The 21,262-nt window shown below is 48.9% G+C and overlaps 1 protein-coding gene across 1 annotated transcript in view; it reads right to left on the bottom strand.

Moving 5' to 3' along the window:
- The window catches only part of CCDC12 (coiled-coil domain containing 12), a 44,877-nt gene that overhangs the window by 8,866 nt on the left and 14,749 nt on the right, over positions 1 to 21,262 (bottom strand). The window contains exon 2 of the mRNA XM_065627371.1: positions 8,077 to 8,147. Within this exon, the coding sequence (XP_065483443.1) occupies positions 8,077 to 8,147 (71 nt within the window). The remainder of the gene's footprint in view (positions 1 to 8,076; positions 8,148 to 21,262) is intronic.

Here is a 21,262-nt window from a genome sequence, read left to right as displayed (position 1 = left end):
AATGTCAGCTTTTCTTTGGGGCAGGCGGGTTGGGAACGGCACGCAGGGAATGCGCAGAATGCAAAGAGTTATCTCGATGCAAAACAGGACACTCCGAGCTGTCGGCAAGGTTGGTTTTCTGCTTTATTCCTCCAGCCCCGAGGGCTTTGTGGAGCAAAAAACGTTCCTTCAATAGATGAATGGATCTTTCTAAGCCTTTTGGTGGAGCAACCACATCCTGATGCCCTTGTGTCAGGAGAACAGGGAATGGATTTGCCAAGAAACCCCGAAAAAGCGATTTCTTCAGACGTCACGGCGTCCCTGCTCCTGTAGTTACTGTCATTAAACAGTCGCCTGGAGCTGCATCGACTGCTTCATGAGCACCCTCCTATTTTTACCTCTCTGAGGACAAGGCTAAAGGCCCAGGAAGGCTGGTGAGAGTTTTCTTAGTGTTTCTGGAGGTGGAAAAGGCAAACGGACCTCGGCAGGAGAAGGCAGGAGGCCAGTGGTGTTTGCAGGCCCTGCCCAGGATCACAGGGCGTTTCTTCACCTCCCGATGTCCTTCACATCACTCCGCTTAAATGTCTCCAGTGCTCCTCGGCGTCAGCTCGAGACACTTGATGAAGCTAGAAAAATAATAATAAAAAAGATGCTTCCTCTGCTGCCATCACCAAAACAGAGTGGTTTCAAACACCCAGATCCCAGATGGTGATTTTTGAATAGCATCGATAGAGCTTTTCCATCCTTTGGAAGCGTTAGCAGGTGGGCTGGGGGATCTGCAGAGGTCCTGCAACCCAACCATCGGTGATTCTGTGACCTGCCTCTACCCTCAACCTCCCCCGGGTGTTTTCAAGCCTATCTCGGCCATTTCAGGCAATTTCTTTTCCAAAGCCCTGGAGAAATACCAGCTAGTTTGAATTATTCGCTGCCCTTTGACCTTCCAAAGCCCTCCTTTTTCAGAGCCTTCTATTTTTGCAATAGCCACCCCAACTTCTTTGAAACCAAATGTCCTGGGGCAACCACTTCCACATTGCCCTTTCAAGAGGAACCAGCGCAAGAATTGCATTTTATTTCTCTGCATCTCCAAAAATTCTCCTTCTGTGGTGGTCCTGTGAAGCCACACTCAAACGTGTAAAGAAATTACTGCTACAGAAGATACGAGGGAGGTCACAAATCCTCAAAAGGGTGGTGGTTTGGTGGAACCTCCTCTGCTCCATCATGTTCCCCGTTACGGCAACAAGGTTTGGAGGCAGCCAGACAACCAAGGACAGCAAAGAAGGAGATTCCAGCATCGATCCAGGAGGTTTTGGGCCCGAATTGGAAGGAAAACATGCTGGGTTCTGGCCAAGCTGCTGAATAAGGACACCGGGGTATCTGTGGGGCCATGTGGTGACGATGTCCCCTGGGACACCACTCAGATGCTCTTCAGCAGCAGCAAACGCTTGTCCTCAAAGTGCCTCTTCCCTTTTCTGTTTCCAATCGCAAACCACACAGCAGAAATCATTTTCAAGCTTTTGCTACAGGTCCCCTCATTTTTTTTTGCAAAGGAAAATCCACCGTACAGTGAGTTTAACCAGCTGACAAACTTCCTCTTCTTCCTTCGGATTCTGAACCAGATTAAGAGCACCTGGGCAGCGATTTCAGGCTTGGACTCTTGTCCCCTCTTTGCTCCCCTCGGTCAATCCCCACCGGCCCGCTGCACTTCTCAGGGTGCTGGGTGATCACCCATGAGTGCTGAGCAAACCCTCATCCTCCCAGGGCACCACAAGATTTGCTCTACAAGACCCACCAATTCTGGTACAGACTTGATTTCACAACCTCCCGGTTTGTTTTTTTTTTTTTTTTGCACTTCACTTTCCTACCCAGCTTGTCCCCTTGCAGACAGTTTTGCCATCTGGGTGCATCACCTCCTGCTGCAGCTTCCCTGGAGGATTCTCTACAGCAAGGTCCACACATCTCCACATGTCCAAGCTGCTTCATTGCGCAAATGACCTTTCCAGCAACCAAGATGATCTGCAGCTGCTCTGACTTAAGAATCAACAAATTGCTCTTCCCACTTTTGGAGTGTTGGTGACAGCAGCTGAACATGAGCCACCATGTGCCCAGGTGGCCAAGAGGCCACCAGCATCCTGGCTGGTACCAGCACTGGTGTGGCCACCAGGCCCAGGGCAGTGACCGTCCTGTGCTGGGCACTGGGGAGGCCAAACCGCGAATCCTGGGGGCAGTTTTGGGCCCCTCACGCCAAGAAAGGCCTTGAGGTGCTGGAGCGAGTTGAGAGAAGGGAACGGAGCTGGTGAGGGGCTGGAGCACAAGTGTGATGGGAGCGGCTGAGGGAGCTGGGGGTTCAGCCTGGAGAACAGGAGCTGAGGGGAGACAGGGACACAAAGAAACGGCCTCAAGTTGCGCCAGGGGAGGTTGAGGTTGGAGCTGGGGAACAATTTCTTCCCCAAAGGGCTGTGGGGCATTGGAACAGGCTGCCCAGGGCCGTGCTGGAGTCACCATCCCTGGAGGGGTTGGACGGATGGAGATGAGGTTCTCAGGGACACGGGGCAGTGCTGGGATAGGTTATGGTTGGACTCCATGATCTTGAGGGTCTCTTCCAACCAAAACGATTCTGTGATTCCATGACTCACGTCACGTACCAGGTTAGTCAATGTTCTCCTCACACCTGCTCTTGCAGCGGGAAAGAGATGTCTCTAACGCAGAGGTCCGGCACTGTTGTTTGATCAAGAGGGCGAACTTGTCGTCATCGTTCCTGGATTCCTCACCCAAGGCAGAAAAGCAATGAGCAACAAGCAGAGGCAGAGACCCACCAGCACCCACCCTGTGAGGAGTAACCTCTGGGGCAGCTCCTGCTCAAACAGCGGAGCGAGTCGGAGCACGTCCTCCTCCACGAGCAGCTGCCAAAAGGCACTCGATGAATGCCAAAAACCACCCCAATTAACACCGTGAGCCCCCAAAACTTGCCGAGGCAGCTGGTTTCTCAGGACATGCTTCTTCTGGGAGCAGAGATGGAGGGAGACGTATCCCCAGGTGTTACAGGAGGAGAGCTGCAAGAGGTGGTCTTCAAACACCGGCAGGTTCCACCAGGCCGTCCAACCTCCCACATCGCTTTACAGGGCACCTGAGCGCTTTCCAAGAAGACACAAGCAACTTCACCATCAGTAAATACAACCGGGACGAAACCCACGCTCGATCTGCAGCGCGGGACCCAGGCAGTGATGTGCAAACCCCGACCTTATGCTCCTCCACGTGCTGGTGAAAGAAAACGCTTTGCCCATAGAGTTTCTCCAGTTTCTGCAGCTGGTGGTGGGTCAGAAACAATCTGCCACCCTTGAGTCTCAAGCCAAAAAGAGGCCCTGAAGGTACCTGGGTAGCATGTGGATGGCCACAGGACCTCAAAATCTTCTTAGGTGGCCTCAAAGCAGCGCCGAGCAGGACTTGCTGCAGCTCTGCGCTTCAAGAACCAGGTTCAGATGCACTGTCTCAGCACGAGGTCTGTGAACAAAGCTCCAGGAAAGCTCAGGGTGACGTGCGGCCTTGACCCCCCACACCACACCAAGAGCTCTCCCACTGGCAGGTCAGATGGAGGTCCAGAACCCAAAAATCAACACCCAAAACGCCGCGGTTTGGTTACAGCCGGGAAGACAGGTCACCAGGTACCCGCTGAACACATCGACAGGAGCGTGCAGCCGGGCTTTGGAACAGCTGGAGCTCCAGGGGGGCTTCCCTGTGAAAGGAGATCATCTCCCAGGTGTCTCCTCCAGCGTGAGATGGGCACAGCATGAACCAGAGGGGTCAGTTTTGGGCCCCTCACACCAAGAAAGGCCTTGAGGTGCTGGAGCGAGTTGAGAGAAGGGAACGGAGCTGGGGAAGGGGCTGGAGCACAAGTGTGATGGGAGCGGCTGAGGGAGCTGGGGGTTCAGCTGGAGAACAGGAGCTGAGGGGAGACAGGGACACAAAGAAACGGCCTCAGGTTGCGCCAGGGGAGGTTGAGGTTGGAGCTGGGGAACAATTTCTTCCCCAAAGGGCTGTCGGGCATTGGAACAGGCTGCCCAGGGCAGTGCTGGAGTCACCATCCCTGGAGGGGTTGGACAGACGGACATGAGGTTCTCAGGACATGGGGCAGTGCCAGGAGTGGGGGAACGCTTGGACTCAATGATCTCGAGGGGCTTTTCCAACCAAAATGATTCTATAATTCTATGATTCACCCATCTAAACCCCTGTTTTCCCTCCTCCAAGGCCCAGCACAAGTGGGATGTTACAGCCCTGCCCCTGCCCGCCCCCCTTGCTGTCCCCGAACAGAGGGGACGCGCTCGTTGTGTCCCCTGGACATGTGGGGTCCTGACGGACCCTGACTCCAGTGTCCATCAGGACAAGCCACCAGCAGTAACAGGTCAAACCGTCCACGCAGACATCGATGAAACACATCGCGCGTACCCAGCTCAGCCCACGCGCTCATGCTGCCGTCTCCCACATTTGGTTACCTTTCCTTTTTTTTTTTTTTTAATTCTTTTTATTGTTTTTGAACTCTTCCTGGAGGTCTCCACGCCCCAGGAGCTACGGCAGCACGTCGGCACAGCGCTCGCCCTCGCTCCTGCCCCGGCCGTCCTGCCAAGCTAAAGCCAACGCCAAGCAGACCCTTTGCCGCTGCGTGTTTTTGTGCAGAGATTAAAAAATAAAAAGCGGTTTTGCCCGGTCCCGTCACATCCTTCGTTTCCCAATCCCTGCCTCCCCCAGCTCCTCCCCGAAATTCATCTCTGCGCGGCACGGAACTGTAATTTTAAAGGATGACTAAGTGTCAAAACACCGGCAGCTGATTAACAGCAGCTCGCTAAAGTTTCATTTCTAGTTCAGTCAAAGCTTTTTTTTTCCTCCCCACTCCCTCTTCAAGCCCTACCTTGGATTTTTATTTACACTTTTAACATCCTTGATGAGCTCTGCTTGCAGAACCGCAGCCCAAATTTAAATCTTGACACCTCTCTGGCTCCCTTTGGGGTGGCGAAGCCAGTCTCAAGCTAGGCCCAGCTTTAGGCAGCACCTTACAGATCCCCGAGCCCCAAAACCGACTGTTTTTCCCCCCAGGAACCAGGCGGAAAGGCCAAAGTCCACCCACACCCTGTTCCTTGCAAAGGCTGCACCAGGAGGTGTTTTCCTGGTCAGCGGACTAAGCGTAAGTGGTTAAAAATAAAATCAAATAAGCCCAACTCTTTGCAATTACAGATCTAAACTCCCCTGGGAGCTCAGATCAGAGACAGCCGGAGCTGAAATTGCTGCAAGTGTCTCAGGGTTTTCACAGAGGGCTTCGTCAGCACTTGTTCCTGCTGTGGTTGCTTGATAAAAAACAAGGAACAAAAAATTTAAAAAAAAAAAAATAAATAAATAAAAGGGGGGTGGGGAGATTTGTGTCGCTCAGAAAAAAAAACCAACAGGAAGCTGCCAAAAAGCGTGTCGTCACATAGGCAGCAAGAAAATATTCGTGAAGGCAGCACCCGGTGCTTCTATCCTTCCTACAGAATATGTAGGATATTCTGGGGCAGGAGGTGCAGCTGCAGGGCTGGAGGAGGCTGCCGTTGGCTTTTTGGGGCCGTCACTGCACCTAAAACCTGCGTTCAGGCCACGGGATTATTTATTGAACCATCAGATTTCCCCTCCTCGCGTTGCGTTTGTGGTGGTTTTCAGCTCGAGAAAGCAGCACAGCCACCGAGACGCTCGTTTGGGGTGAGGTTTGCAGGGAAGGCGGATTTCAATCACCAGGAGCCCTCGCTTCCCAAATTCAGGGTAAATTATCTCAGTTTACCTTTTGCCACCAGGGCATTAGTGCCCAGCAGTTCCCTTTTTCAAAGGGTGGAGAAAGCTCAGCTATGCTGTTGGGAAATAAAAATCTAAACCAAAACCAAGTTATCAGCTCACCACCCTTTAGATCTTGTTAAAAACACACTTCGAAAAACACACAGCAAAAAAACCACAGCAACAGAAATAAAAAAAGAGATATTCAACAAGTAAAGCAAAAGGTAAGAATCATCTCAGGCAAATTTGTGATTCAAACGTTGCCCGCAGAGCGGATCTTGGTTTAATTTGCCTTGCAAAGTCACGTTTGGATCGCGATAAAACACACTGTGGCTGGATAGACAAAGAGCTACAGAAACCTGCAGGAAAATCGATCTGGAAAGCAATTTTTTTGCCCCAAAAGTTGCAAAAGGTATCACCAGGTATTTCAGGAGTGTGTGCCTACATTTGCAGGGAGTTTAATGCATCATTAGATCTTGCAGGGGACGGGGGTTCCTACTCAACACCTTTGCTCTCGACATATAAACCTCGGTGAAGTTTCAGGGGCATCACCCACAGGCAAGGAAAAGGGGTTTTTTTGCTGAACCTGCCACAAGATGAACAAGCGGCTCATGGAAAAAGTGATTTGCCAACTTGACGGCAGTGACGATAAAGCCTCGGTGTGAAACCGCGTCACCTCCCATACGGTCCCAGCCACTCGGCAGCGGTTCAAGAGCAGCAAACCCAGTCTGAAAGACAGCCAGGGTAGGAAAAAAAGGGATTTTTTTTCAGGGGTTTAGTGGATCCATTCAGAATTCCAGTTTGGGAACAGGAGTACATCGCTGCGGTAAAGTGATGCTCCTCGTTACGGTGCGTCACCTCGCCACACAGCGTATGAGAATCATAGAATAACACAATATTTTGGGTTGAAGGGACCTTAAAGATCACTTAGATCCCACCCCTGCCACGAGCAGGGACATCTGCACCAGCTCAGGTTGCTCAGAGCCCCGTCCAGCCTGGCCTGGGATGTCTCCAGGGATGGTTCAGCCACCACCTCTCTGGCCAACCTGGGCCAGGCTCTCACCACCCTCAGGGCCAACAGTTCCTTCTTATATCTAGTCTAAATCTCCCCTCTTTAGTTTAAAATCATCACCCCTTGTCCTTTCGCAACAGGCCCTGCTCAAAAGTCTGTCCCCATCTTTCTTATCAGCCCCTTTTAAGCACGGAAAGGCCGCACTGAGGTCTCCCCGGAGCTTCTCTTCTCCAGCTGAACACCCCAACTCTTCAGCCTGTCCTCCCATTCCTGGAGACATCCCAGGCCAGGCCACCCCCAGCGTCCAAAACTTCTTCCTTATATCTATCAATAATCTAAACCTCCCCTCCTTTAGCTCGAAACCATCACCCCTTATCGAGTATCGAGTGGCAAGGCTGGAAAGCAAGAGCTGTTTATTCATTATGCATCCCCATTTCCAAGATCTCGAGCTCCTGTTTCAGCTTTCACCCCACACCTCGGTGCCTTTTCCAGCACGAAACCCAACCACAGCGCCTACAAAGACAATTCAGCCTCGGCGGCAGTTCTCAAAAGCCGCTTTCGGCCTCAAATCCAGGCGGCACGTTCGAAAGAATGGCTGAATTTTCTGCCGGGAGTTAATCCCGAGAAGCAGCGAGGGTTTTGCTCCGCTGTCTCAGCAGATCACACGTGCTCGTTTGCAGCAGCATCTCTGACGCACGCCTCCCACAGAGGAGCTTTCTAGCCAGTAAAGCCATGAGAAAAGGTCACGTCCCGCATCTTCAAACCCAATTTTACCCCCTGTCGTCACCAAAGGAGACCTGATGGCGTTTTTACCGGCAGGAAACCGAGCGCAGAGTCGGCTGGTCCTGCCGGGAGTGACACTCTCGCCTCGGTTAGATCTGCGCTCATATTTTCCGGCGACAAGAGCGAACAGCGGTGTGTCGCGGTTAAACAGCCACGTGCACGGAAAAAAAAGAAAAAAATAACAATCTGCACTTAAAATGACACACGTGCAGGGGAAGGAGATGCAGCAAAGGCTGTTGAATTCAAAGGAGGATAAAGCGAAGGAGGATAAATGCTCCTGGTGGCACCAATTTCCCGTCGGTGGCCCCAGAAAATCAGCCTCAGGCTTCTCCCTTTTGTTCCCCCCTCTCAGATCATTTACGCCACGAGATCAAATTCACACTAAAATAACAAAAAACACAAGTTGCATGGTAGAGGGCAAGGAAAGATCGTAATTAGCAAACAGGAGAGCAGCGCCTGAACAATACACACACACACACACGAGAGGCAAGTGGGAATAAATAAATAATTACTTGTGCTTGACGGTCTCCTCCTCGTCATCTTCTTTGAGCCGCTTGTTCTCGCGTTCACCGCTGTCCTTATTCTGAAAGAAGGAGAATTTCACCTGTCAGGCATTGGAAATGACCCCAGAAACCCTCTCCGAGGGCACAGGACAAACAGCAACATACGGTTTGAAATCATTTTTAAATGACGACACCTTTAAATTAAGCCCGTTTGCCTTTTTCCTCCCTTTAGGATTCTGCTTGTGCACCGATATTAACTGTTATTACTGGTAACGGCATCAATCCTGAGAGCAAACGGCGAGTTGCAATCAATACCAGAGCTTAAAAACCGTCGCACAGGTCCCTTTATTTTCTCCTAAGTAGCGATTTCGGGCGTTTTAACAGGTTGTGAAACAAGCCTGTAGAAATCGAACCGCGGCCAGCACAACGAAAAGGTCTCATTTCAGCTCCAGAAACACCATGCAGGAACATAAACTGAATTTCTCTTGACCAGGGTGTCATGGTGTTGTGAAGAGGCCCATTTTGCATCGTCCAGACATCGGCACCAACAGCTTAATAGTCGAGTTACCAATTACATTTATTATCCAGCCAGGCGCAGGTATTGAGCGTTCACAATAACGAGCTGTAAAGGGGTTGGTTTGGTTTTTATACTGATTAACTAATTGCATTCAACCGCTGAACAAAGTATCCAAATCTACCCTTATTATAAAATAAGAGTATATTCTTATAGCAGACGCGATCACAGAATCACAGAATGTTAGGGATTGGAAGGGACCTCCAAAGATCACCTAGTCCGAACTTCGCCACAAGCTGTTGCTTTTCTAATTAAACTCCCTCCTCATCCTCCAAATGAAAAGCAAAATAGGGCAGCTCCAGCAGACAGCAGGTTAAGTCTTTATTTCCTTGAGCGTGGCCAATTCCAGGATTATTACCCAAGTCACCTGATAATAAATACACTTTATGTGTAATATCTGGCTACAATTCTCACTCCCACAAATGCACGGGGGCTGTTGTGCCAGAATTCATCTACCTTTCCACAAGAACAGCTCGGAGACCACATAAACTATTTCCAATAACTATTTTTTCATTGCACCACATAGGTTATCAGCCCATTCTTCCCATTTCAAAGAGATTAAACCCTCTAGGTCAGTCTGTTCAAAGTCGTCTTTTTAACCCTGGAATAGGTTTATATCTCTCTTGGGAAGATCACAAGGAAAAATCGGTTATAACCAGAACATGACCAACATCACTTCCCGATCAGAAATTACTTCGGTTAGTCACTTGCTCTGTTAAAAGCTTCGCCGGAGAGTTCAAACATCTAATTAGCTTCAAAATTATTTACCAACTAAATTATTCCCAACCTCTGAAAGGGCCAGACAGGTTTCCCTAGCTCAACAGCTTACTTATCATGTGCATCTCGACTATACAAACTTTAAAACTCTACTCTGCGACCTGGGTTAAAAATTAGATTACGTGCAAACAGGGAGACGAGCCAGTTCTGGTTCGGGCTCATCCGCGACCGGAGTTGTTCAGGTTCAGCTCCTGAGCAAAGGGCAAGAAAAACGGTCCCGTCTTTTTAGAAAAAGAAAAATATCATTAAAAATATATATATATTTAGAAAGAAAATCATTCCTAAAAACGATACTTAGTCCAGTTTCAACTCCCTGTTTGCAGTTTTATTTTTTAGTCCGTATTTTGAGGGTCTTCTCCCGGTATTTATTTTTAAGACCTTGCGATACTTGCACAGGCATTTTTTATTTTTTGTTCAATAAAGACTGTGAGCTTGTCTGTGTAACCTGGGGTGACCTTCGTGCTACGTCACATTGCAACACCCTTCACATTATTTAAAATTGTGGGAAGCACCTTCTTGCACTCTTAAATCTCTTCTCATTCCTTTAACCTCTTCATACTTTAAGCTCGTAGAGCCCACATCCCCCTCATTCTTGCTAGAATTTTATGCAGGAGGGTTATAAACAGGTTCAGAAATCCTAAAAAGAGATATTTAGCAAAAATATTGACATCAAGCCACGGTTGTTTTTCCCTCTTTGCAGAGCTGCAAATTTTTCTTCGTCCCGTACGCTGAAATAATTTCATATTCAAAGCCCACCGCTCCTCTCGACCTTGCCTAACACCCCCAATTCCAACTTTTTCCCCCATTACCACCCAAATGTTTTCCTGTGTACATGGAGAAGCCAGCACAGAGCGGTTCACTACCCACATGCTGATATTCCTCGAAAAACCACGCGCACCACCAGCAAATACAACTTTAGGCGACAAGTCCCGTAGCGCCTTCAACCAGGGATTTATTTCTCTGCTACAGCTCTTCTCGTCGCAGCTTTTGGATGGTGCGGAGCAGCACGATGACCTTGGACAACATCAGAATGGGTGCGGGAGTCTCCCGGGGGATGTCCTGAGCTCGAAAAAAATGAGATATGGTCCCTCACCCCCTGTGCTCCAAGCTCCTTTCAGGCAGGTCAGAGATCAGAAGGTCTCCCCTCAGCTCCTGTTCTCCAGCTGAACCCCCAGCTCCCTCAGCCGCTCCCATCACACTTGTGCTCCAGCCCCTTCCCCAGCTCCGTTCCCTTCTCTCACCTCGCTCCAGCACCTCAAGGCCTTTCTTGGTGTGAGGGGCCCAAAACTGCCCCCAGGATTCGAGGTTTGGCCTCCCCAGGGCCCAGTACAGTGGCATAATCACTGCCCTGGGCCTGCTGGCCACACTATTCCTGTCACAAGCCAGGACACTGGTGGCCTTTTTGGCCTCTTGGCCACCTGGGCACACGCTGGCTCACGTTCAGCCGCTGTCACCAACACCCCCAGGTCCTTTTCCAGCCGCTCTTCCCCAGCCTGGAGTGTCCATGGGGTTGTTGTGACCCAAGTGCAGGACCCGGCGCTTGGCCTGGTGAACCTCGGACAACTGGGCTCAGCCATCAATCCAGCCGGGCAAGACCCCTCTGTATGACCAACCCACCCTCCAGCACATCAACACTCCCACCCCATTTGGTGTCATCTGAGGGTGCACTCAACCCCCTCATCCAGACCATTGATAAAGAGACTAAACAGAACTGGCCCCAGCACTGAGCCCTGGGGACACCACTCGTGACTGGATTTGTCCCCGTTCACCACAACTCTTTGGGCCCGGCCCTCCAGCCGGTTCTTTATCCATCGCAGATACACCATCCAGGCCATGAGCTGCAGCTTCTCCAGGAGGACGTTGTGGGATATGGTGTTAAAGGCTTTACTGAAGTCTAAGTGCACAACATCCACAGCCTTTCCCTCATCTACTAGTTGGGTCACCCTGTCATAGAAGATTAGGTTATGGTCAGGTTACGGTTGGACTCGATGATCCTGAGGGTCACTTCCAACTGAAATTATTCTGTGATTCTACGATTCTCCTGTACTTCAGCAGAAAATAAAACAGCATAATGAGGATTGTCACCATTTCCAGCCTGTTCATCACTGACAAAAATGTCCTTTAAATTACACCCCCTGCCGTCATCCGCTGCTAATCAGGATCCACCAGGCGGTGAGTGAACACCGAGGTCTGAAACGGATTTCTAAAATCGGGCTTTCCCCTTCCCCAGTCCCAGCAAAAAAAAATATTAAGGCTGGTTCCCAGTTTGCAAAAATAACAGCCCGTAAATAAGATTTTGGTTTCGTGAGCAGAGCGATGAAAACCCCCGGCTGCGGGGTGGAGGCGACAAAGCCGACGAGGCCACAAACCTCTGCGAAGAGGCTGCTCGTCACCAGCTCTCCAGAAAAATAACGGGGTTCCTAAAGCAAAATTTGACGGACGTGGCAGAGGATCGCTGCTCCTCTTCCCGTTGCTGAGGTTTTTTATTGTTATTTCCAGCCAGGCTGTGCTGCCTTCCCCCTCACACGCTCCCTACCCACCGCTTACCGCCAGGGCTTCCTGTGCCGCTTCGCTTCACGCAAGCTGAAAAAAGGCAGAATTATAAGATAACAGCGGCTTTACTCTAGATTCTGCTGGAGGGAGTGTCACGGGTTTCCAAATGACACATAAAAATATAAATTGCGGCCAATTTGAAGCGTTTCTGGGTGGTTTTAGGCTGGAGCAGTGAACGGGGGGCACGGCGGAGAAGATCCCTCCTCTGCTCTCCACGCTTCCTCACCCAAAATTCTGGGGTTTCCTGCTGTGTAAGAAAGCTGAACTTTCAATTACTCCACCAGAAAGAAGCGATTAAGGTGTTTGCAGCCTTAGAGACTGTGCACAACAGCAGGAGATGGAAAGGACCCATTCGGTGCTCGCAGCGGCTTGATCTTTATTTCCCCTTCGATTATTTCTCCTCCGTGAGCAGAGACACAGCCCATGGGTTGGCAATGCCCGTCACTTTGGGTAGCGATAGAGAAATTTTAGCATTATAGGATCATTTTGGTTGGAAAAGACCCTCAAATCATTGAGTCCAACCGTTAACACTGTCACTGACCCATGTCCCTGAGAACCCCATCTCCGCAAGCTTCACCTGCATCCCCTGCGCTCTCCAGGTGCATATCCTAAAATTATATTCAAAATTCACATTACTCTGAAATAAAACAGCCAAATTCTGCGGGGAATACCTGAGCAGAACAGAGACAGTGGTGTTGAGAGCCATTAATAAGTAGACAAAAAGGGGGGGAATAAAGTTCCCTTGACATTTTGCTCAGCGCAGAAGCGGGTGACCAAGTGCCCTTGCAAAGAGAAGCGATGGGGGTTTGTGACCAACATCTTCCTGGGCAGGGAGGTGGAGGAACGTCCCTCTCCAGCCACTCCTGCCGGTGCAGAACCTGAAACCCCGGGCGAGATACGGAGCTGCGGGGAGGACCCTGTGCCCCTCGGGAGAGAACGGTTGTCGAACGGCAGATCCCGTTACCACGATCGTTAATTGATACGGAGACGGCCTCTCGAACATGCAACTTATCTTACAGCTCCGTGTTTTAGCGCTGCCCCGTCTCTCTCTGGATTTATCCTATCCCGCAGGGCTTTGACACAGCAACGACGTCTTGAGGTTCTCTATTGCATTCTGAATTTCTGTCTTGAGATCGGTCCCTTCAACATCCTGAGTATTTCTGTTTAACAACTGTGTCACAATCTTTTGTTTCCTAACACAGGAAGTATTAATATTCCTCCCCAAAACAGCACTTGCCCTAATTACCAGCTCATCCTTCAAGTGTTTCGATGTGTTTCCCTTCGCTCGCTGGTGGTCACATCCCACAGGTGCACAGCAGCAACAATTCAACTCTCACTATTTTTCGGTTCAACTTCATTTCAAACTTTAACGCCACAAAGCGAGCCGAAAATAACCTTTTTGCCGTTCCACTTTCACTCGAGTGATTCCTCTTTTCAAGGCACCCCTTGGCGAGGTGTTTATTATTCGCTGTAAGACATAAAGTTGGAGACGCACACGAGTCTATAAGACCGTTCATCAGCTGCCTGCAAAAGTCATTCCCATCCTTCGGTCTCTGGAAGGAGACACTCCAAAGAGAAGCTCCCAACATGGAAAAGCTTCCTCGCTTGTAGCCTCCTACTTGTTTTAATACACAGACATCGCAACCCTTGGCTTGTAGTTGCCTACACAAAGACTTGTGCTCCGCGGCCTCCTGCTCTTCACAGAGAGGTCTGAGATGACAAGAATCGAATCCACTGCTTGTTCAAGGCATAAATCTGGGAAGATTTGCATCAGGTTGTTCAAAGAAGGGTGTCAGCCACCTCCCTGCAAGGCCTATAACAAGCTTTACGTGAAATAAGCAAATAGCTTGTGCTCCAGATGATGTCTGAAAGGTTCAGAAGCCGCGTCCTGCAAACCTGGAATGTAAATGACGTAATGGGACGTGTGAAAACGATGTTAAAATACTCGCCCGGGTTGCCCAGAGAGGCGGCAGATCATAAAATCACAGAGTATTTTGTGTTGGAGGGCCCTTCCCAGCCCCCCAGTGCCCCCCTGCCACGAGCAGGGACATCTGCACCAGCTCAGGTTGCTCAGAGCCCCGTCCAGCCTGGCCTGGGATGTCTCCAGGGATGGTTCAGCCACCACCTCTCTGGCCAACCTGGGCCAGGCTCTCACCACCCTCAGGGCCAACAATTCCTTCCTCATGTCCGCCCTGAATCTCCCTCCTTTAGTTTAAAACCATCACCCCTTGTCCTATCGCAACAGGCCCTGCTCAAAAGTCTGGCCCCATCTTTCTTCTCGGCCCCTTTTAAGTCTGGAAAAGCAATAAGGTCTCCCCGGAGCTTCTCTTCTCCAGCTGAACCCCCCAACTCTCTCAGCCTGTCCTCCCATCCCCGAGCTGGTGCAGATGTCCCTGCTCATGGCAGGGGGGGCACTGGGGGAGCTGCGAAGGGCCCTTCCAACCCAAACCATTCTATGATTCTCTGCTCAGCATTAATAGCGTAAATTAATTGCATAAATAGTTTGCTCTCCTCCTAGCCAGCAACAGGCAGGGAGAACATCCGACAGTTCAATATTGAGAAATGGACGGTGACAATTTTGTAAAAAAACCCTTTGTAAGCATGGTTGAGGATTTACACGGAGCAGGAGGGCAGAGAAGACAACAACTTCTGGGTCATTACCGGGGAGACGAGTCCATCTCCTTCCACAACCCACGGTCCTGCCAGGCAGAAGCTTTATTTGCCTGTTAAAGGACAACAGGATTTTACTGATCTCCCATTGCGAAATATCAGGCTCCTCCAGCATTTTGGGGAAAACACCCATTTTCGTGTTCTACCCCCTTTCCAGTCTTGAGGCGGGTGGTATCACCAAGCGGGAAGTAAACCTGGAAAATCAGCAGAGAGGAACGCGGTGGTGGAACACGAACTTTGTATATTAAATTACAAAGGAATTTACCTGCGGTAAAGCAAACTCTCCGACCCATCACACGCTTCCCTGCGTGCGGAGCAGGTCTTGGCGACCCGCAAGAAGCATCTGCTGCGGGGAACGCAACATTTGGAAGAATATTCAGCTTTCTCCAGGGCTTCTGCACATTATAATGATCTTCTTTCTTCTTGCTGCCCAGCGATTTGGTGCCTTCCACTGAAATAACAAGGGAAGCAGCTCCCTCCTCATCACGTTCAAAGATTTAAGGCTTATTTCCAGTTATTTTGTACCCGATAAGTTTAGAGAGCAAACACTTCTCGCTACAATCGAGGACACTTCTCAAGTCTTTTTGATAAACCACCAGATTAACGTGGCTTTTTTTTCCCCTATTCCCACCCCATCGCTGACTTTTTAAGATGCCTCCAAATGACTAACGGAAATAATTGGGTGTAGAGGCCCCAAAACGCAACATTTCTGCCAGATGACGATTCCTCGTTGACAGCTACTAAGTTACCAGTTACCCAGTTCAGAGCTGTAATTTTTTAAGCAGCACGTTGTGCGATACCAACCTTTCAATAAATCAAATTTACGTGACAAAAATGACACTCGCTTTTTCTTGCTCCTCATTAAAAGCATTGCAAATGAGGCTTTCTCACCATTCTGCTTCACACCTAGGGCGGTCAAACTGACTTCATCCAAGTCACCCTCCTTTTGCCTTTATTTTTAAATAGTGGTGTTTTAGTAGCACTTTTCCAGCCCTTTGGAATTTATGCAGAATTCAGAAAATATTTAAATCAAAAAGCAGCAGGTCAACAATCTCTTCAGCGGATTACTTTTGGATTCCTAAGTGCAAATTACCTACGGGTGCTGATTTTAAGTGGTTTTGCTAAATGTCTGATACCCTCACATCACCAACGGTCTGGAAAGCAGCTCATCATTCCCACATGACACCAGTTTGTCACTTAACTGCTTCCCAAAGACTTTATAAATTTAAGCGTATATTTCCTTTTTGTTCTTCTCTCTTCTCTCTCTCTTCTTCCTTCTCTTCTTCCTTCTCTTCTTCCTTCTCTCCTCTTCTCTCCTCTCTCCTCCTCTTCTTCTTTCTTCTCTCCACCGTCTTTTAACAAAATTCCTTAACAACTGTTTCCCCCTCTAATCAGGGATGGCCTTTACCCAAAATTACAAGAACCGAACTGCCATGTTTTGATATCTGCCTAAATCTCCCAATTTGCGTTTTTTATTATTTTATCCCTGCCGAGCTTTTGAATCCCCCAGGAGACTAAGTTGTCCCTACTTGTCTGTATTAAATACAACCCAGCCATCCCCTGGCAACCCTTAAAAGTCAACAAAACCACCCGACAGCTTCTCCTCTTCCCAGGAACTAATATCAACTTATTTTCCTTGGGGATTGAGCAGAATACTAACGATCTCCTTATCTTTCATTTAGGGCTTAGGGGATGGTCACGTTACCCAGTCAAGTGCTTCTTTGGCACAAGTAACCGTCTCTTTTTGAGGAGTTAAAAAGAGGTCAGTGCTGGAATAAAAGCAAGTTTGATCTCTCGAGCTGTAGCTGTTCCTACTCCCGTTTACCGGCTGCCGAGAGCCCGTGCAAGGAAAAACACCAGAGTTCTAATATCTCCAACAACTGGGACGCTCCCAGGTCATAAAATCCAAGTTTCCGAACACGACAAGGAAATAACTTCATCCAGGTAACGAGCATTCGTCTTGTCTGGTGGTTATAATCACATTTTCCTTGGTATTTCTTGGTACTGAAGGACACGTGGCGGTCAGAGTTATGGCGCTTTGGTCCGAGCGTGGCACGTCCCGGTACTTTTCGCTTCTCGTTTGCCCCAGATTGAAGCACCGATGTCCTTGAAACCTGGCACGGCAGCTGCTCTTTCCAGACGTTTAATGCCAGAACGCAAAAAGCCAAGTCGCGAAACGTCACTGCGAAGCCGGAGGTTTCTGTCAGCAATAAAACCTGTTTTAAAACCAATCCTTTCCGTTCTCTAAGTACCCAACAATAAAGGATCTCATCATAAAATTTTACAGCAAAAGGTTCTGAATATAAAAGCATCATTAAAGCATAGACGGTACCCGAGATCCACCGATATTTTTAAAAGCTCTTTGGAATCCATTTGCTTCTAACAACCCTTGTGGTAATTGCATAAAAAACCTTGATTTTTAAAAGCTGGAGCTTCTGTGTCCCTGCTGCTTACTCCTTATTGAAATCTTAATCCTGGTTCAGCCAGAGCTGGTTACTATGGAAATGGTTAAATCGGAGCCCGAACAATGTGACTTCCCGCAAGAAACAAATACAAGGAACAAAAACCGCCTCTGAAAACTAAACACCTCAGTTTATGCCCCTGCCACCCAAAAAACAACCTCGCGCTTCCAAAAGGAAAGGTATTTTTAATACTTTTTTAAAAAAATAATTGTGTTGTTTATATAGTAAACAAGCAGAAATATTTCCTCCTTTCAAATAACTCCAAGTGACCCCTAAGCGGCTGCGGTTTGCTGGTTTAAATAGACGTATTATCACGATTTCAGAAGCTGCGTGTTTGCGTTGCAAACAGCAGAGTGGAAAATGCTCCCGGCAGCGAGTTGCCGTCCCCAGGTGAAATCAGTGGGACAACTAATCCAGAGATCAGAACTACAGACGTTTTCTTGAAGAAACTACATACGTAAAAACACCCGAGTTTCAACTGGATGTTCAAAGTTTGAGGGGAAAGAAATAGGAACTTCTGAGCAGGGATAAAAAGATATTTCAAAGCCAGAACACTCGTTCAGGCAACAAAGAGCTGGAAAAGCCATGAATAAGCTTCTCCATCCCAATACAACAGAAAAATCAATAATTACTTTCCATATAGGACACTGTCAAAGCAAAATTTAAGATATGTAGAGCAAATGCAATGGGAGAATTTGACTGAAGTCCTGAGCACACGTAGTCTACAAGTTCCCTCTCATGGCTTTGTCTAACAGACGACCAAAGAAAACCATTTCACGCCAAATTTCCTTGGCATCACCTGTTTTGGACCAATTCTTACCCTTCTTCTCCGGGCCCTGAAGAAGTTTAATTCTTAAATTCAATTAATTTAACTGAATTCTTAAATTTAATGCTCCATCTTCGCCCCAGGATTTTTCACCACACTGATCCAACCGACTCATCGCAATTTGCATCGGCACAAGAGGCCGCTCCAACGTCATTACTGATTTTGCTAATGACGGATATGTGGACGCATTGGTGTTGGCTGCATTAGGTTACTAGAGGTGCTCGTGGTGCTTATTCGAGGTGCTTTTGGTGGTTATTAGAGATTAGAGATGGTTAATAACCATGAAAGATGGTTATGAGAGGTGCTCTTGATGGTTATTAGAGGTGTTCACAGGATGGTTGGGGTTGGAAGGGACCTCTGGAGATCCTCCAGCCCAACCCCTGCTAACGCAGGGTCACCAGAGCAGATCACACAGGTCGGTCCAGGGGGTTTGAATGGCTCAGAGAAGGAGACTCCACACCCGCTCTGGGCAGCCTGGGCCAGGCTCTGGCACCTCCCAGCAAAGAAGTTTCTCCTCGTGTTCAGATGGACCCTCCTGTGTTTCAGTCTGTGCCCGCTGCCCCTCACCCTGGCGTTGGGCACCACTGAACAGAGTCTGGTCCGTCCTCTGACACCCACCCTGAGATATTGAGCCCATTGATCAGATCACAGAATCACAGAATGTCAGGGATTGGAAGGGACCTCGAAAGATCATCTAGTCCAATCCCCCTGCCAGAGCAGGAACACCTAGGTGAGGTTACACGGGAAGGCGTCCAGGCGGGTTTTGAATGTCTCCAGAGAAGGAGAATCCCCAACCTCCCTGGGCAGCCTGTTCCAGTGTTCCGTCACCCTCACTGAGAAGAAGTTTCTTCTCAAATTTAAGTGGAACCTCTTGTGTTCCAGCTTGAACCCATTACCCCTTGTCCTATCATTGGTTGTCACCGAGAAGAGCCTGGCTCCATCCTCGTGACACCCACCCTTTATATATTGATAAACATTGATGAGGTCACCCCTCAGTCTCCTCTTGTCCAAGCCAAAGAGCCCCAGCTCCTCAGCCTTTCAGCTGCTCTTCTCCAGCTGAACAGCCCCAGCTCTCTCAGTGTCTCCTCATCACAAAGATGCTCCAGGCCCCTCAGCATCTTTGTGTCCCTCCCTGGACTCTCTCCAGTGATTCCTTGTACTTCTTAAACTGGGGAGCCCAGAACTGGACCCAGAACTGCAGAGGTGGCCTCACCAGGGCAGAGCAGAGGGGGAGGAACCTCCCTCGACCTGCTGCTCACACTCTTCCTCACACACCCCAGGTCCCATTGGCCTCTTGGCCACACAGACACATCGTTGGCTCATGGTCACCCTGTTGTCCCCCAGAACTCCCAGCTCCTTCTCTGCAGAGCTGCTTTCCAGCAGCTCAACCCCAACCTGTACTGGTGCCGGGGGTTGTTCCTCCCCAGCTGCAGGACCCTACCCTGGCCCCTGCTGAACCTCACCAGGTTCTCCTGTGCCCAGCCCAGCCTGGCCAGGTCTCTCTGGATGGCAGCGCAGCCTCCGGTGTGTCAGCCCTTCCTCCCGGTTTGGGATCATCAGCAAACTGGCTGAGGGTGCACTCGGGCTCCCCATCCAGGTCACTGATGAACAGGTTGAAGGAGGATAGACCTAATACTGACCTTTGGGGAACCCCACGAACCACAGGCCTCCAACCAGACTCTGCAGCGTTGACCTCAACCCTCTGAGCTCCACCGTCCAACCAGTTCATGACCCATCTCACCGCGCATTCATCCGACCCGCACTTCTTGATCTCGCCGATGAGGATGTTGTGAGAGACGGTTCTGCCACTGCCCTCAAATCTGGTGGGAATGACGAGTCTTCTCCCAGTCCCTGTGCCAAAATCCTCCTCATTAACGCAAAATATGATTGCATTGAACTCCCGGTGCAAAAACACGGCAGGTTGTTAAGGAATACCATCGCGACCCTTCGGTGGGAGCCACGCTGTGCTGGCAGGGAAAGGCGCACACGTTATGGGAGAACAGATGGAGTTGTCCATTTGCAAAAATAATTTTAAAAAATCCAATAATTAACACTCGAGAAGAAAAGTGGTGCTTTTCTGAGGTTTGAGCACAAAAATTGCTTCCCTAAAGGAAATCTGCACGACCAGAGTCACCACTTAAATGGAGCAAATGCCCATTAGGGATTAATTTAACTCTTGGCCTCGAGGGACACGTACCAGAAATTGAAATTTTTACGGGTTTCGTGGGCTGTGTTGGGAGCGCTGACACGTTTGGGAAGATACAACCAGCAGAGCGTCACAGCTCATCCTGCCGACGGGAAGACTTCTTTATTTGAATTTGACAGGTTAATGCGCTCGCAAGAGCCATCCCAGCCTCCAATAAATCTTTGATTTACAGGACACAACACTCAGGAATCAGCTGAATCTCTCCCAAAAAAAAAAGGGTTTTTAACTCGAGAATTCAGGGTCTGTGTCAGTGAAACCACGTGCCCATTTTAACCCCCATCACATCTTCTTTGCCAAGTCATATAATCCCTTTCCACGACCCAGGAAATGAAAAATAACTTAAAAAAAAACCACCTGTAATTCATATTTAAGCCAAGAAGCCACCAGTGCCTTGAACAGCCAGGGACAACGTTCCAATTTTCTTCTTGTTCTCTGGGCTGGGTGGCTCAGTTGGATTTTAGAGGCATTTCGGTGAGTTAATAAGTCACTTCTGTTGCTCTCGGATAAAAGCAGAAACAAATCCAAATGCTACACATGGCCAGTTTCATTTCTCCGAGGAAGAAAAAAAAAAATAATTAAAAAAATTTAAAAAAAAAAAAGAGACGACGACCAGGTTTGTGTTTACGCACCAAGACCTCGTTGAAAGGTAAAATGTTTGCTGCGGCCAAGAATTTCCACGCATGAATCCTCCCAAATCCATATTTATATTTAAAAAAAAGAAAAGACATTTAGATAAAGCACGCAGAGTTTCACGAATGTAAATCACGGCTTCGCATTCGCTAATTAAGCGGTGCCGCTCGGGCGCGAGACAAACCCAACTCTGCATTTTTGGAGCTGATGATTAACCTATTTTCTCGAGGTCTTTTTTTTTTTTTTTTTCCCTCTTCATAAATTAAACAAAACAGCCTGTTGAAAAGCCAATGCCAGCCAGCCGTGCGGCACGGATTTTCCCTTTCTTTTTTTTCAATTTTTTTTTGTATTTGACTTTGTTCTCCCGGGCAGAAAGACGCTGGATAAACTTGCTCACTGATGGAGATCACCGGGACCATCCCGTCTTCGTTAATCTTATAAATTATTTGCTTGGAGGCTGCAAGGGAACTAAACTTTAAAGAAAACTCCTCTATCAC

This window comes from Caloenas nicobarica, chromosome 2 (assembly GCF_036013445.1).
Source record: "Caloenas nicobarica isolate bCalNic1 chromosome 2, bCalNic1.hap1, whole genome shotgun sequence".
Taxonomy (NCBI): domain Eukaryota; kingdom Metazoa; phylum Chordata; class Aves; order Columbiformes; family Columbidae; genus Caloenas; species Caloenas nicobarica.
Note: the sequence above shows the minus strand (reverse complement) of the source record. Positions and strands in the feature narration are given on the sequence as shown.